The sequence below is a fragment of the Artemia franciscana genome, chromosome 13 (genome assembly GCF_032884065.1).
Source record: "Artemia franciscana chromosome 13, ASM3288406v1, whole genome shotgun sequence".
NCBI classification, from domain to species: domain Eukaryota; kingdom Metazoa; phylum Arthropoda; class Branchiopoda; order Anostraca; family Artemiidae; genus Artemia; species Artemia franciscana.
In genome coordinates, this window is record NC_088875.1 from 34,056,646 (window position 1) to 34,073,965 (window position 17,320).

The window sequence follows — 17,320 nt, forward strand, 5'->3', positions numbered from 1 at the left end:
AAGGCGTATTCACTAATGCACTCTTAAAAATTCGAACACTCTCTGCCTCGACAACCTCCAAAGGCAAACCATTCCATGGTCCGGCAACTCTACTAACGAAAGATAACTGACCAATTTTTTTCAGTGGTTTTGGGGGATATCATTTATAATCATGCTGACGAGTAGAGTGATAATGGCTAAATTTAAAAATAAATTTGGATCAACATCATTCACTCTTTTAATTTTGCGAAACACATTTAAAAGATCATGGACTAGACTTAATGGAAACCAAACAGAAGTATGATATTCAAGAAGAGGGCGGACCATTGATTTGTATAGTAGTAAGAAATTACGAAGGTTAAACCTAATAAAGCTTCTCCTTATTGACGATAAACGATAATTTGCATTCTTTACAATTTCCGAAAAATACTTATCAAATTTACATTGGGTATCAAAGTAAACGCCAAGGTCACGCACTATTTCGTTAGAAGGGATTGGTATGCCAGACAGCTGGTAAGTATGCACAGGTGGGAGTTTACAAGCATAGTGTAGAACAACACACTTAGAAGGGCTTATGAGCATGGAATTAGATTCGCACCAATAAGTTAGAGAGTCATGATCCTCCTGTAAAAGTTGCACATCGTTTTGGTCTTTTACTGGTAGATAAAGTTTTACATCATCCGTGAACATCTTGACAGTAGAATACTGAACAGAGGAAGGAAGATCATTAATAAATAAACAAAATAAAATTGGACCCAGTCAGCTACCCTGGGGGACTCCGCTTAACACATGAATTTAGGATGATATAGCTTCACCAACAACAACCTGCTGAGTTCGTCCATTTAGATAATCAGCAATAACTGCAATTGTTTTTTTACCCAATTTATACGTTGCACATTTTTTAAGACGGATGGGTATTGAGACTTTGTCGAATGCCTTCGAGAAATCGATGTAAATGCAGTCAAAGGATATAGCTAAATCGGCAAAACGTTGAAAATCCAAAATAACCTCAAGAAGCTGAGTATTACAAGACCTATTTTTTCGAAAACCATGCTGAGCAGGATTCCAAAGATGATTTCCGTCAAAATACTTTTGAACGCGTGAAACAATCAACTTTTCCATCACTCGGAAAAAATAGACGTAATTGAAATCGGCCGATAGTTTTTAAAATCCAACTTAGAGCCACTTTTGTGAAATGGCTTTACCAAGGCCTTTTTCCACCCTGACGGACACAGTCCATGTGCCAAAGTTAATTTAAGTATATAGGTAAGTGGTTCTGCATTTTCATGAGCAATTTGTCTTATCATTATGTTCGGGAAACCATCTATACCCGGCGCTTGAGACGTATCCAATTTTATAAGAATAGTATAAACTTCAGTCAATGAGAAATCCGAATCATCAAATGGAACAAGAATGTCCGACAACGCAATCGACTCTACTTGAGATGCAAAATTAGCTTCATTTGAATGAATTGGCTGTGTTTTAACAAAAACTGAAGAAAAAGTTAAAAATAAGAGCCTTCTCAGAATCACTATCAGTCTATTGGTGTGTATCCTGATGTGTGAACGTAGATGTAGATGTTGCAAAGTAAGGTTTATTCCTATTTACATATTTCCAAAATATTTTAGGTGATGCGGTGCTTGAGTAAATAATACGCGACTCAAGCTCTTCACGATTAGCTCTAAGAAGCCAAGTGACCTTTTTTCTCGCTAGTGAGTACGCATGCCATTTACCTGGATCCTCTTGCAACTGAGTATCCAAATGCCCTTGTCTGAATACTTTACTATGTCGTGACTCAATATACTACCGCCAAAGACTATTTTTTTCACGTATTGATTGGAGTATGTGTCTCGGAAGTTTAGGATTATTTCTACGACCGGAAAAATTCTTCACCAAAGGAACAAATTTATCCCTACATTCCCTCAACACATTTTTTACAAAATCAAACGCGGTATCCGGAGAAACATGATTATTTTTTATTTCATACATGATATTAATAGACGAAATAAATTGTCGCATTGATTCATAATCGGCTTTAGCATAATCATGCCGATAAAGCTCAAAACCTCTCTTTTGAGCATCAATATTCATGTAAATATCTAACACAACGTGATCACTTTTGCGTAAAGGCGGACTGAAATCTATACTCAAAATATCATCGATTGACTTGGTAATAACCAGATCTAAAATCGATGGAATAGCACCATTCCTGGCTCGAGTTGGCCTATCAATATGTTGTTATAAGTAGAGATCATCCAATCTATCTAGAAATTGCTGCTCATACGATGAAGTGGACAAACTCGTACTATGCACACCCCAATTTATCAAAGATAAATTGAAGTCACCTAGAATAAGGAACTTTGAACTACGACCAACAAGACGAGAAATACACGCTAGAGTATTGGCATTATTAACTGGACTCGATAAATTCACAGTAGGACTACGATAAAAAGCTGCCGTACACATGTAAGTACTATGATAAGGCAATTTAACATCAACCAAAAGACACTCCGACACTGAGTCTACTAACGAATCAACAACCACAGAAAACTTAATAGAACCATGAATATAAATACAAATCCCTCTTTTAGCTGAATTTTTAGATACTAAATTATATTGTGGTAGAGGCTGAAAATAAATAGACGGGTCACTGAAATGTTTTGGTAAAACTTCGGTAACAACAACTTAAAGTGGTTTACGTTGCTTTATTAGCTCACTAAACTCTTCCCATTTCGATGATAGGCAGTCTGCATTTGTATATGTCACAAAAAATTTATCACTCAGACACTTCAACTTTTTTAGGGAGTCACTCTTCCATGCTCGCGTAGCTATTTAGGGTTTCACGAAAAGAGTTGTTATTCACGAGGGTTAGTCCGTTTTTGCTACTTTTTATTTTCCAGCTAGTTTCGCCAGCATCCAATTTCGATTTCAGCTCCTGTTTCAGGGCATCGTACTTTTTTTTCCAACAGTTCAATGGTAGTACGATCATGAGAGAATTTGAACAAGGGGTATGTAGCTTTGATACTAGCAGTCTCGGATATCAGAAAGAAACAAGCTGTATCTCGTTCTACCGGTGTCTTAAACATTAACTTAATAGGCCTAATCCTACCAGGCGTATGTTTACCAAGTCTAACTGATTAGCTACATTTTGCAGGGCAAAGTACAAGTAGCGCGTCGTTGAAAAATTTGCAATCGGTCTCGTTTTGTTGTCTACGAGCTGACAAAGTATCGTCTTCAGCTAAACCAAACACGATCAGGTTTTTTTGTTTTTCCACAAAATCTGACACATAAAATGAACTTACATTTGAGCTACTGACACTGATTTCCTCGTCCTTTTTCACAAATTTTTTAGTTAGGCTTTTTTCCAAGCTCTGACACTTCACTCCTATTAGGTTCTCGATAAAATACTGGACGTCTGAAAGTGTGCACTTATTTTTCAGTCATTCTCGATTTCAGTTACTTTCCGTTGGATAGGCTCTAATAAAGCGCAAAACTTATCCTTCATCGCCTTAAATGACGTTTGAATTTCACCCCTCAAAATATCCTTAATTTCTGCCAATGTTAGTCCTTGGTTTATCGAGTTTTTCTGTTGTTTACATACGGGGCAGAACCAAAGTGACCCGAGCCTCCGGATCATTTTTGTGAATAAGTTGTATTCTGGCTCTGTCATTTCGAAGCATACGATGCATACTCAGGATTCCCATGAGTCGCAAAGCAATGCAAAATCGTCATCTTGCAATTTGGAGTTATAACCTTTGCACTCATCAACACCTTTTTTAGGCGAATGTCTTGGTCTTTTTTGGGCAACTGAGTTAGACGATCCATTATTTTTCTCCATAATCTACCGTTCTAATAGTACAGCAGTTCGCGCGCTAAGTTTGAAACCAAGTGTACACGTGGGCTAATTAAAAAAGGTCAAACAAAAAAGTCCTTAAATAACAAGATTGACCTTAAAAATTCGAGTTAGGGTAATACACCACTCTATAGGTTCACTTATTAGGAAAGCAGATTGATACTTATTTCCTCTGATTTTTGAAGATTTTTGAAGATTTTTAGATTACACTTAAGATAACAAATATTGGTTAAGATAATAAAGTACACAATTATGATCATGTAATTAAAGTTTTCCTAGCCTAAATCATGCTTAGTTACATTTTAAAGAGAGAATTCAAACTGACATTTTTGAGACCATTGAATTAACAATGCATCCCCAGTTTGGCTGTTCAAAAGAACTCAAAAGATGTTACTGATATTTGTAGTAGAAATAATAAAATTGATTTTGAGACTCCACCCCCTTATTTTAAGCACATTCTACCGATTGGTGAAACCCTTTTCCCTTATTTGGTTCCCAAGATACACACATAACTAAGCAGTGTATTGTATCTTTTCTCTTGTGCACAGAAGTTTTTGAGAAATAAAGCTTCTGACTTTAAATATTTTTATGTGTCAAAGATGTTTCTGAAATTTGTAATGAAATTGAGATGTAGAGTCTATCCCTTCAACATAAGCAGTTTCTACCAGTTTCTTCAACCTTTTCCTCCTAAGGTAAGACAAATGGTACTGGGACACTTTGATCGCTCTGCCTATTCTGGGACAGAATCTTTGATTGGATTACAACATGTCCAATACTGGGACAAAAGACTTTAATCTTGGACACCCAATTCATACATTTTTCTGGGTGACTTCCAAAAAACCTGTTGTCTTTTGTCCCAGTATTGGACATGTTGCAATCCAACCAAATATTCTGTCCCAGAATAGGCAGAGTGATTGAAGTGTCCCAGTACTGGTCATCTTACCCTATTCTTATTCTCAAGATATGAGAATAATCTGGCAATTTGTTATATCTTATTTTTCCCATCTACATACTTTAAAGTTTTTTACTTTAACAATACAATACCATTACAATACTTTAAAGTTTCTTACTTTAAATATATTTCTGCTGCAAAGACATTTCTGCCATTTGTAGTAAAATCAAGATTTACAGTTCCCTTAATTTATGCAATTTCTAATGATTGGTTCTGTCTTTTGGCTAAGGCACGTTCTGCAGATGAAAGATGACAGATTATGAAAGATTGACCTTTTGAGAAAACCCTGGGCTAAACCAAAAGTAGAATGTCCATGGTAAGGGTAGGAGGATGTCATAAAGAAAGACTTAAGAGAAATGGGAACTTCCTGGGAGGGTGTAAAGACAGAGGCTTTGAAAATATTGGGATAGAGGAGGAGCATGTGTAGATGTGTTGGCCTCAAGTGGCTTGGTGATGTGGTGAATTATTAGTAGTAGTAGTAGTAACATTAGTTATTTTCTCATTCACAGATTTAGCTGAGGAATGAAGCTTTTGGATTATAATTTGTTGTTGTTTTTGTAAAGGACAATATTGAAATTTATATTAAATCAAGATATATAAACAATCCCTTTAATATAAAAATTTTTTATCAAAATAATTGGGTCTTTAATAACAGCTCTCCTGAATATGTACATTGTGTAGCACAGTACTTTTTTATTTAGTGCTTACAGTCAATTTATTCTACTACATCTGTCTCTACATTTTGAAACATACAGTCAAACAGAAAATGGTGTTGTCCATTAGAGAAAAGTATATAGCATACAGCATTTATTGCTGAGAAACCACCTTAAAAAACCATAATATTCATTCTTCAAAATGCCAATTAATTTATTATCTCCCAGTTGGTCTTGAAAATGCTGCCTGGCTATCATTGCAGAAAACCTAAACAGAGTTAAATCAAGCCCTACAACCAGTAATGCCCCTCCAAAAACCAGCAGCCCTGGCAAAGTTGAAAGAAAACATAAAGGAAAGGAAGCTATACCTAGCCCAGAAGGTAGTAGTAATAAGATACAGAGACCCAGGTTAGCTCCCTCACACACCAATATCTAGCTCCCTTCCAGAGCTCCAATTAAATATCTGGGGATTTAACTAAATTAAAAGAATAGAACTCCAAAAAATTTAACACTATTCCAGTGAAAAATGGCCTCACTCCCCAACTGCAATACATGTGGAGCATATGAAGATATAATTGACATCATCTTTAATTGTAAAAATATGAAAAAGAGAGGAATATAGTAAGAATTTGTTGTGAGATGGCATTTATTGCATTCTGTTTTGGGACACCACACGTCTCCTCCTTGGGCTAGGTGACTAAGCACAAACCTTTAGGTAGATTTGTTATGACTACTGGTTTGGTTCATTCCCTATAAGTTTTTTTTACCATCTATTTACCAGTTGATTTTGAGTTATCCTATTTATCATTTGAGATTTATTTTATTTGGTTAAATTTTTATATTTGGTTGTATGAGACTGGTTTTAATGTGTAAAATTGTATTATTTATTAAAATTGTGTTGTATATGTATTTCAATTGCTGTTTGATGGTGCTTAGCTGCAGTATTTTGATTCCCGTTTTTCAATGCAGGCAGCTACTGCAGGCAAATAACCCCCCTCCATTAGGAAGTCAAGTGATACTGTTCTAGTTCAGTGAATACTGACTGAAGTGAAACCCAAGCAAGCTAGTGACTATAGAAGGCACAGAACAACTGAGTGATACAAACGCATATGACCTATTGGTCAAATGTGTCAAACCCCAAACAATAACAACAACAACAATTTATTATTTTTCTACAATTAAGTCCACTATGTGTGAAAGGAGAACATAAAGTATAAAAAGTAGTTTTCAATTGACTTTTTACTGCTATTAAGGACCAACTGTGTTTTTATGCTGTTTCTACAGTAGATTTAAGTATGTCTGATAGGAGAACCAGAGTTTGGCATCAGTGTTGCCAAAACAAATTATACAGAAGGATGAAAAAAGATTGAAAAGGGTGGTTTATGATTGACTTTTTAATACTGTTAAGGACCAACTTTGTTTGCAAGTAAGATTTTCTTTAGAATAAAAGATTTAAAGAATCATATCAGAACGAAAACATCAATCTCTCAACTAATTCTTTGAGTGAAAAAGGGTATATAAAGCCAAATGAGAAAAAATTACTGGTTCTGTAAATACAAGTTAAAAAATATTAAAAATATTTTTTAATATTTTAAAATATTAAAAATTTAAAATACTTTAAAAAATCTAAAATACTAAAATTTAAATACTTTTAAAAATATTAAAAGACTTTTGCTCTGTTCTTTTTCTGCTAAATTGTAATTGTCTATACCTAGGTTACACGTAAGATGCTTAAACAAAAACACTAATCCATTTTATTGTAATTTAATATTAGAATATAATACCTGATATTCAGAAGATTATATTTCGGTGGGCTATGCAGCGTTATACCTCTGTCTATCTTGATTTGTGTACAGGTTTTTTAATTATACTGGATTCCGTTTAAAAACTTAACAACAACTATAGTTTATCAGATGTCAGGTTCTTTTGCTTTAACTTTTTTTCTTTTTGATGTAGAGCATTTTCTTATTTATTTTTTTATGTTTTGACTGTTTATTCTGGTGTGTATTTCATTCATAAAGACTTTGGGACGTGAAACGGAAATATTTGGGATTTTATTGTTATATATATTTTTTTTTGATTTTTGTATTTAAAAGCTTTACCGTTTTATATAGTTTTTAATTCCATTTTGATTTTTGTGGTAAAGTATGAGTTCTAGAACTTTTTAAGAACTGAATAAGATTTAGAAACTTGCAGAGTTAGAGAAAATGGACTGTAAATATAGGTTAAAAACAATTTTAGATATTGCCTTTTTGAAGTAAATATCTAAATTTCATTGACAGAGCAGAAAAATTTATTCTGGATGCCTTCAGACCATGACTCTACATATTCTGCATTGGTTATGGTAATTTGTAGGGTGTTATCCTAGTTAAAAAAAAACTTTTGTTAACCAACCCTATTTAAAAAGACAGCGTTTTATTGACTGGTCCAATGTACTTTTTTTTATAGCCAATGGGGTCTTCAAGATAGTTAGAAAGTTAATGTTTTTTCAAGAATTTCTAGAATCTCCTTTTTTCAAATCCAGCAATAGGTAGAAGGGCAAGTTTTTAATATCAAAACTGAGTTTTGTCTTGAAAGCTAGATAAAAATATGTTTTTAAATTAACTATTCCGTAATAATATTGGAAAACTTAAGATGTTATTTTCAGTTTTTATGGTTTCCTATAAAATTAATACTGTGTAACCTAATGCCTTCTGAAATACAGCCGGCAATATTCCTCTATTGAGGGATCAAGTGTCCATTTTATCTTGCTGTTTTATTAAGTCGTTTCTGATGCAGAAGTTGCTTCCATCGTGATTTTTACTTGACTAAAGATAGCTGTTTTTTAAAGATAGCTTTTTTTTAAAAGATAGCTGTTGGCAGATATGACCAGGATCGCATTTTAATTAAAAAAAAATATGATTAAGTTAGCATATTAATTTGTTTGTTATTTAAAAAAAAAGTTTTTATTATGGAAGAAGAGTGTGAATGGGAAACTAAAAATAAAATAAAATATTGCTTCACAGATTATACAAAATAGATCAACAAATCTGGTTCAAATATGCAAAATAGTGATATTTCTCTGCATTGGTAGCTTTCAAAAAACTAGCACTATACTGAAAACTGAGCTTCCTTGGGTCTAAAAAAAATTAAATTATATACTAAAAGTCACTGATGTCATAGCTTGGAAAGCTTGTAAATTAGTTTTTATTTCCTACAGGCTACTTATGAAATTTTCAACTCTAAGAGATGAGAGAACAATCAGTTTTTGTGTCGGTTTTGAGTTTTCAGTAATTGCTAGTTTATAGATTTCTGCAAATATCACAAAATATTATGAGTCAGTTTATTTAAGCTGGTTTAATATGCACATCTTTCACAATCTGCGAAACGATTTTTATTGTTCGTTGTTGCATGAGCTTTTTACAAAATTTAAATTGTACACTATAAGTTATCGATACCAAAGCTGGTAAAAGACTATTGAAAGGCATTTTAACTTGTCGTTTTTTTCTGTGGGCTAGGCATATGGACTTTTCTGCTTGTAACAAAACATTCTGTTTTTGTGCTGGTTTTGTGATTTCAGCTAGTTTTTAGAATTCTAAACAAACAAATAAACACACCTCCGCGATCTGTATTCTGGCGAAAAATGCGAAATTCCACATTTTTATAGATAGGAGTTTTTGTGCTGGTTTTGTGATTTCAGCTAGTTTTTAGAATTCTAAACAAACAAATAAACACACATCCATGATCTGTATTCTGGCAAAAAATGCGAAATTCCACATTTTTATAGATAGGAGCTTGAAAATTCTATAATAAGGTTCTCTGATACGCTGAATCTGATGGTATGATTTTCGTTAAGATTGTATGACTTTTAGGGTATGTTTCCCCCTATTTTCGAAAATGAGGCAAATTTTCTCAGGCTCGTAACTTTTAATGGGTAAAACTAATCTTGATGAAACTTATATATTTAAAATCAGCATTAAAATGCGATTCTTTTGATGTAACTATTGGTATCAGAATTCCATTTTTTAGTGTTTTGGTTATTATTGAGCCGGGTTGCTCCTTACTACAGTTCGTTACCACGAACTGTTAGATAAATATAGGGAAATTTCACAAGACAGTTTATTTGATCTAGTTTAGCATATATATCTTCTATGTTCTGCAAAGCAACAATTATTTTTCGTTTTAAATTTCAACTAGGCTCTTTAGTTCCGTAAAGAAACTGCATATTTGAAAAAACAATTTCTTGTTCGTGTTTTTTAAATATACATATAAAAAATATATTTTAAATATCATTTGTAACATAAGCGATGAAACAAAAGATGGAGACATATTTTTTTTGAAAAATGGCATGGCATTTAATGTATGTTTTAATTTCTACCTCTCTTAAACTTTCTGACTGGAAATGTAAAGCTTGTTTACATAGACATATGAACACCTCACATATCAATATGAATAAGATATGTGATCGTATTGACCTCTCGGAGCTCGCAAAAGTCCGAGAGATGTGCATCACCAGCTTTTTGCTGAGTTGAATGTAAAAAAAAAATCAATTATTTTTCTGAAAATCAAAATAAACAAACCCATTTTCTTTCATCTGGCAGGTTTTTTTAATGTGTTTTATTTTAGACTTACTAAGAGGGCTGATCAGGAAATATATAAGAGGGGGAGATTGTAAACCTGCAGCTAAGGGTTTCAGCCAAGGAGATTACAAAGGTATCCATATTTTATTCCCAGCTTTTCTATTCCAGATATGGCACCAAAAATTGCTTTTTTTGGTACCATTTGTCACTCTACGATGGAATTATTAAAATATGGTTATAAAAAGCAAGTAAATATGAGCAGTAGACTTTAAATTTACAACTAATAATTTCTTTACGATCTTGTGGTGGCCTAGTGACCTTGGTGGGAAAAAAGAAAAAAAAGGGAATCACTGCATTCAATGCAAAAAAACAATCTTCCCTGTTTTTCAAGACAAAGGGGTAAAGCAAGAGCTAAGAGCTCATATGGCACTTGTGACGAGGCCAGAAGAGCCAAGAGCTCATATAGTATGAGCTCTAACAAAATTCTAAGAATCAATAGATTGATTTTAAAGGAAAATCAGGGGCTTAATGCCAGTCGGGATTTAAAATAAGAGCTGAGTCACGAGGTCCTTCTAAATATCAAAATTCATTCAGATCCGATCACCCACTCAAGTTATAAACCTCTTTTTTTCCTATCCCTTCAGCCCCCCAGATGGTCGAATCAGGGAAAACGACTTTATCAAGTTAATTTGTGCAGTTCCCTGACACACCTACCAATTTTCATCGTCCTAGCACGTCCAGAAGCACCAAGCTCGCCAAGGCATTGAACCCCACCCCCTAACTCCCCCAAAGAGAACGAATCCAGTACAGTTACGTTAATCACGTATCTACGACATTTGCTTATTCTACCCGCCAAGCTTTATCCTGATTCCTCCCCTCTAAGCGTTTTCCAAGATTTCCGATTTCCCCCTCCAACTCCCCCTAATGTCAACAGATCTGGTCGGGATTTGAAATAAGATCTCTAATGCAGGAGTTCCTTCTAAATATCAAATTTAATTAAGATCCGGTCACCCGTTTTTAAGTCAAAAGTAGCTCAATTTTTCAAATTTTTCCAAATTAACACCCCCCAAGCTCCTCCAAAGAGAACAGATTCGTTCCAATTATGTCGATCCCGTATCTAAAACTTGTGCTTATTCTTCCCATCAAGTTTCATCCCGATCTCTCCACTCTAAGCGTTTTCCAAGATTTCTGTTCCCCCCCTCCAACCTGCTGTCCCCGGATCCAATTCAAGTCGAAAATAGAGCATCTGAGGCACAAGATCCTTCTATATATCAAGTTTCATTAAGATCCGATCACCTATTCGTAAGATCAAGATACCCTAATTTTCACGTTTTCCAAGAATTCCGGCTTCCCCCTCGAACTCCTCCCCCCAATGCCACAAGATCTGGTCGGAATTTAAAATAAGAGCTCTAAAGCACAAGGTCCTTCTAAATATCAAATTTCATTAAGATCTGATCACCTGTTCGTAAGTTACAAATACCTCATTTTTTCTAATTTTTCCGAATTATTCCCCCCTAACTCCACCAAAGAGAGTAGATCCGGTCCGGTTATGTCAGTCACGTATCTTGGACTTGTTTTTATTCTTCCCACCCAGTTTCATCCTGATCTCTCCGCTTTAAGTATTTTTTAAGATTTCCGGTCCCCCCAACTGCCCCCCCCCCCAATGACGCTTGATCCGGTTGGGATTTAAAATAAGAGATCTGAATTTTAAAAATACGTCATTTTTTCTAATTTTTCAGAATTAACCCTCCCCCCAACTCCCCCAAAGAGAGCGGATCCTTTCCAGCTATGTCAATCACGTATCTAGGACTTGTGATTATTTTTCCCAATAAGTTTCATCCCGATCCCTCCACTCTAAGCGTTTTCCAAGATTTTAGGTTCCCCCCTCAGTTCCCCCCAATGTCACCGAATCCAGTCGGTATTTGAAATAAGAGCTCTGAGACACGATATACTGCCAAACATCAAATTTCATTAAGATCCGATCACTCCTTCGTAAGTTAAAAATATCACATTTTTTCTAATTTTTCAGAATTAACCCTCCCCACCCAACTCCCCCTAACAGAGCAGATCCTTCCGGTTATGTCAATCACGTATCTAGGACTTCTGCTTATTTTTCCCACCAAGTTTCATCTCGATCCCTCCGCTCTAAGCGTTTTCCAATATTTTAGGTTCCCCCCTCCAACTCCCCCAATGTCACCAGATCTGGTCGGGATTTAAAATAAGAGCCCTGAGACACAATATTCTTCCAAACATCAAATTTCATTAAGATCCCATTACCCGTTCGTAAGTTAAAAATACTTCATTTTTTTCTACTTTTTCCTAATTAACGGCCCCCCCCAGATGGTCAAATCGGGAAAGCGACTATTTCTAATTCAATCTGGTCTGATCCCTGATACGCCTGCCAAATTTCATCGTTCTAGCTTACCTAGAAGTGCCTAAAGTAGTAAAACCAGGACAGACAGATAGACAGATAGACTGACAGACAGGCAGACCGACAGAATTTGCGATCGCTATATGTCACTTGTTTAATACCAAGTGCCATAAAAAATCGGATGTATGTTCTATGAGTATGAGAAATCGATTGGCTATCTTAGAATTTGTATTTCTTAGTAACTTTTGTTCTCTTTGGGTAAAATCGATGCTTTCTGGCATAAAATGACAATAATCGGAAATTCTCTTTGGCATAAACTCTTTTGTTACTTTAAAAGGGTAGTAGATATTGTGACTTCCGTGAACCCTCTCTCAATATTCTACGACCAACTGGTCGATACGACCAACTGGTCGATACGACCACCGCTCGAAAAAAAACGGAAAAAAGGAAACAGATTAGTGCTACCAATGCAAAAGATTAATCTTTTTTTTGCTAAAGTTAAGGTAGGCTACTGTAAGTCTCCAGTTCATGGTTTTCGACAGCGGTGATTTCAGAGGTGCACTGTTCATGTCAATCAGTCACCATTTTATGAGGGAATCAAGCTCTGTTTCAAAATATTTGAAAAAAATTTTCCATTCAACGAAAAGTTACTATTATGTTAAAAGTGTATAATAATTAACATTTCTGAATCACATTTATATGAAAATTTTCTTCTAACTAAACCGTTTTTTTTTTTTCAAAATACCATTTAACTTTCGGTTACTATGGGCTCTGGTTTGCTCGTTACTAGGCGACAGCTGTTGCTGCAACAATGTTACAAATGTACATTTTACTTGTATCTTGCTTGTATATAACAAATTTTACAGTATTTCAGTCCTCGCATCTGATCTTTATTTTTAATGTGTCTCTTATAAACTAACTACAGAATAGTTTGGGCTTTTTGTAGCAACATGAAATCCAATTTAGGACTAAAAATTGAAGCGCTTGCCGTAAATTGGCTAAATCAACCCTGTAATTGCTTTGCTTAGTTCCATTTAATTATGTTTGAAAAAACCTAACAACTTCTAAAATTACAGTGATTTAATAGCTTATCCACAAAGAACCGTGAACTCCGACATCATATATTCAACCCTTATCGACCATTAGACACATAATGAAAGTGAAATTTTCAATTTTGACTATTAATAACAATTTTCTCGTGAAACAAATTGGCCAAAAAAGAAAAGAGCTTTGATCTTTTTATAGAATAAACGGTATTAGCTATATTTATGCATGGCATGAATGACGGTAGGGGGTCAATGGGCAATGCAACGCCATCCCCCTGGAAATAGGAAGAAGTTAAAAAAACGCATAAAAATAGGAAAATGAGAAATATCTCTATTTAAATCTTGGTAGCACAACAAAACTCTTGGCCAGGGGCGTAGCTCCAGCATTTTTATTGGGAGGGGCAAGAGGGGTCTACATCTGGTATAGTCAAGGCGAGTCAAGACTCTAAATTATGGAGGGGATGGCAACTGCCTGCCTTAGCCCCCCATAAACAACGCCAATGCCCATGGCTACACTTGCCCTCTTAAGCTAGTTCCTGGGAGGGCTTCTAATGCCTGGGGCAACCAAATGATTTTATTTATTATCTATGCATAAGTTTTCCCTTGTAAAAGATGCATGAATAAATATTAGAAAAAATGTAACCTGTATTACATTTTAGATTTTTTCTACACTTAGATATAGAGATATCATTTCAGTTCTATTTTGAGGGCTGAAGGAAGGAAAATACACAGAAATTTGCCTTGAGGAGATGGTTTTGCCATTCAGAGGTCACAAAATTTAGTGTCACAGTCCCTAATACAGGTCAAAATTAAGTCACCTCATTACTCCTTATCTATATATATAAAAATAAGTTGTCTGTCTGTGGATCTGTGGATCAGGTGACGTCATGTTTCTGTGTCGGCTGACGTCATGAAATTAGTTGTCGTCATTTTTGTTATGACGATGCTTAGTATATTGTAAAACACATTAATTTGGTTAATAATATACCATTTAAAACACCAAAATGAACATGCTGGAGTAGTCACTCGGTGAGAGAGGGTGTCAGAACGGAGAATGAAGGTCCCAGGTTCAAATCCTGGTTAGGCTAAAAAAGGTAAAAAACTAAAAACTAAAAAAAAAAACTGGAAAACTAAAAAAAGGCAAAAACTACAAAAAAAAACTAAAAACTAATAAAAAAATAAAAAAGCTAAAAAACTAAAAAAACTAAAAAAAGGTAAAAAACTAAAAAAACTAAAAACTAAAAAAAAACTAAAAAAAAGGAAAAAACTGAAAAATAAGCTAAAATAAAGGTAAAAACCAATAAAAAACTAAAAAGAAAAAAAGGAAAAAACTAAAAAAAATTTTCATCTAAAAAACTAAAAAAAACTAAAAAAGGTAAAAACTAAAAGAACTAAAAAAGAAAAAAATAAATGACGACACTCAAAGAGAAAGCGAACAGGACAAAAGGAATGTTCGATTAGCAATCAACAAAGCACCGGGACACAGGGAGTATAAATGACGACCAGGACATAAGTAAAAAAAAAAACTAACAAAACTAAAAAGAAGGTAAAAACTACAAAAAAACTAAAAAGAAAAAAAAACTAAAAACTAATAAAAAAATTAAAAAATCTAAATAAACTAAAAAAGAAAAAAAAAGGAAAAAAATAAAGGAGAAAAACAAAACTAAAAAACGAATGTATATACAGACCGGGACACCGGGATACAAATGACGACCGGGACACAGGGAATATAAATGACGACCGGGACACAGGGACACAACTACAACGGGGACGCCGGGGGGCACAGGGGGATATAAATGACGACCGGGACACCGGGACAGGGAATGGTCGATTAGCAATCACCATCAACAAAGCTCAAGGGCAATCATTAGAATCATGAGGTATAGATCTGAATACGGATTGTTTTCCCATGGACCATTATATGTTGCATGTTCAAGAGTCGGTAAACCTGACAATCTATTTATATGCACAGACAATGGGACAGCAAAGAATGTTGTATATTCGCAAGTTTTACGTAGTTAAAAACATATATATATATATATATATATATATATATATATATATATATATATATATATATATATATATATATATATATATATATATATATATATATATATATATATATATATATATATATATATATATATATATATATATATATATCTATATCTATATTCACAGGTGGGACATAGGGACACAACTACAATGGCGCGTAACTAATATGGCGCGTAACGACTTACGCGCGCGGGGGGGCTTGAGGGGGGGGGCGCGAAGCGCCCCCACCAACTATGTGTTGGGGTGGCGCGAAGCGCCACCCCAACAGCTAGTGTTTTATAATAACTATAGCGCGATTTTAAGTTTTTACCGTTGTTTTTTTTTTCACATCCTTTGCGGCGCCTGGCTACCAAAAAAAGGCTTCACATGCCACGAAATTTACTTCTTTTTCATCTAATTTTCTTTTCTAGGGTTACGTCAAAGCAATATCTTTTCAAGGAATTAACAGAAGGATGTTTTAGGAAGATGTCCCTCAGTGGACTTTTCAAAGTGAAAATGCATTGTTTGACAAAGTGGTTTTACACACAGGTCAGGGTGGCGTCTTTCCTCTTATAGGTAGTCATTGTGTGCTTTATTTCTACGTGTTTGTCGTGACATTAGTGTGGTACTAGTCGAAGAACCTCGTAAGAGAGAGGGCACTAGATGTACTTCTATCCATCAAAAATTGCCACTGGCACCCACCATATATTTTATTTGTAACTAATAATGGCGTTCGAATGGTGATACAGTTCACCCTTAAGACCCTATTTCAAATTATCTGGAATGGTGCCAACAAGGTTTTAGGAGTCCCTGTCGAAACGAGCATCCAGATTCGGGAATTGGTCTAATGCAAGACTTGTGGAGAGTTATGATCAAGGAAGATGATAAAAGACTTTTAAAATGAAGAATCAAACCCAGGTTTCTCGTACAGGAGGACTGTACCAAATCAAGGCGGAAACCCCAATGAGAGACTTAATGAAAAATGTACACTCAGACATGGTATGTCAACCCCTTTGAAAGCTTTACCTTTAAATATGATGTCAGGATGTCAACAAAGGACGTTCCACTGGGTGGCTGATGGCTCTTACTCCCCACCCCCTCCTTTTCTTCGAACGGAAATCCTCCAGAATCTTGTTAAGAGAATATATTCAATTATTTAACACCATATATAAGCATATAGTCTCTCGAAAGAGACATTCGAATTATCGTTTATTGTCACTAGATGGCATTCCTGTACTAAGTTGGTTGAATTTTGTTTGAAGAGTTTACCTAGTCTAAATACTTTCCGATAGATGGGATCTGTGACTCTCTATTTGGAAATTTTTTGCTGGACACTATTTTTGACAAACTTGAAACAGCTCAAAATATTTTCTATACATTTTGAAAATATTCTTTGCCTCCCCCCATCACCCTGATTTTTGTGAATTGACGCCCCTGCCTGTTTTACAACGAAATTGTTTGTTTTAATAATGATAAAGTATGTCAATAAAAGCTTATGGTTTAAGAAAAGCCCTGTTTATTTTTCCTTTTGGAATGTTTCTTAGAAAGTTTCCTAAGCAGTGACAAAAAAAAAGATTTCCTTTTTTGCTTATGTCAGATTTTAACTACTGTCAAAATAGTCTATTCCATTTTCATGAGAAAGTTTATAATAAATTTGTTCTAAAACCCAGTGAAAGTGAAATCTTATGTGTTATGAGGACTGAGTGTTCGCCTCCCTCTCCTTCACAGCCAAAACAAAATGAATAGAAAAAAAGATTAGGATTTTTCCCCCTAAAGATTAGGATTATTACAAAAGGACTTGAATGTTTTTTGGCATCAAATACCAAATACTTTTTAAGAGCTAGCTTGACTAACTACATTCCTAGATTTT

At 34.7% G+C, this 17,320-nt stretch overlaps 1 protein-coding gene and 1 long non-coding RNA gene across 2 annotated transcripts; one reads left to right on the forward strand and one right to left on the reverse strand.

Annotated features, from left to right (window-relative positions):
• Nucleotides 1-774: 774 nt before the first annotated feature.
• On the reverse strand, nt 775-1,101 carry LOC136034304 (uncharacterized). The gene has a single exon (XM_065715441.1). The coding sequence runs from the start codon at nt 1,099-1,101 to the stop codon at nt 775-777; it is 327 nt and encodes a 108-aa protein (XP_065571513.1).
• Nucleotides 1,102-3,842: 2,741 nt separating this feature from the next.
• LOC136034848 (uncharacterized) lies at nt 3,843-16,959 on the forward strand. Its single transcript, XR_010619254.1, has 2 exons — nt 3,843-3,947; nt 15,882-16,959. It is a non-coding gene; the product is annotated as an uncharacterized LOC136034848 (long non-coding RNA).
• Nucleotides 16,960-17,320: the final 361 nt, after the last annotated feature.

Coding starts and splice junctions, on each gene's coding strand:
- LOC136034304 (XM_065715441.1), bottom strand. CDS start 1,101: ATGGAAAAGTTGATTGTTTCACGCGTTCAAAAGTATTTTGACGGAAAT.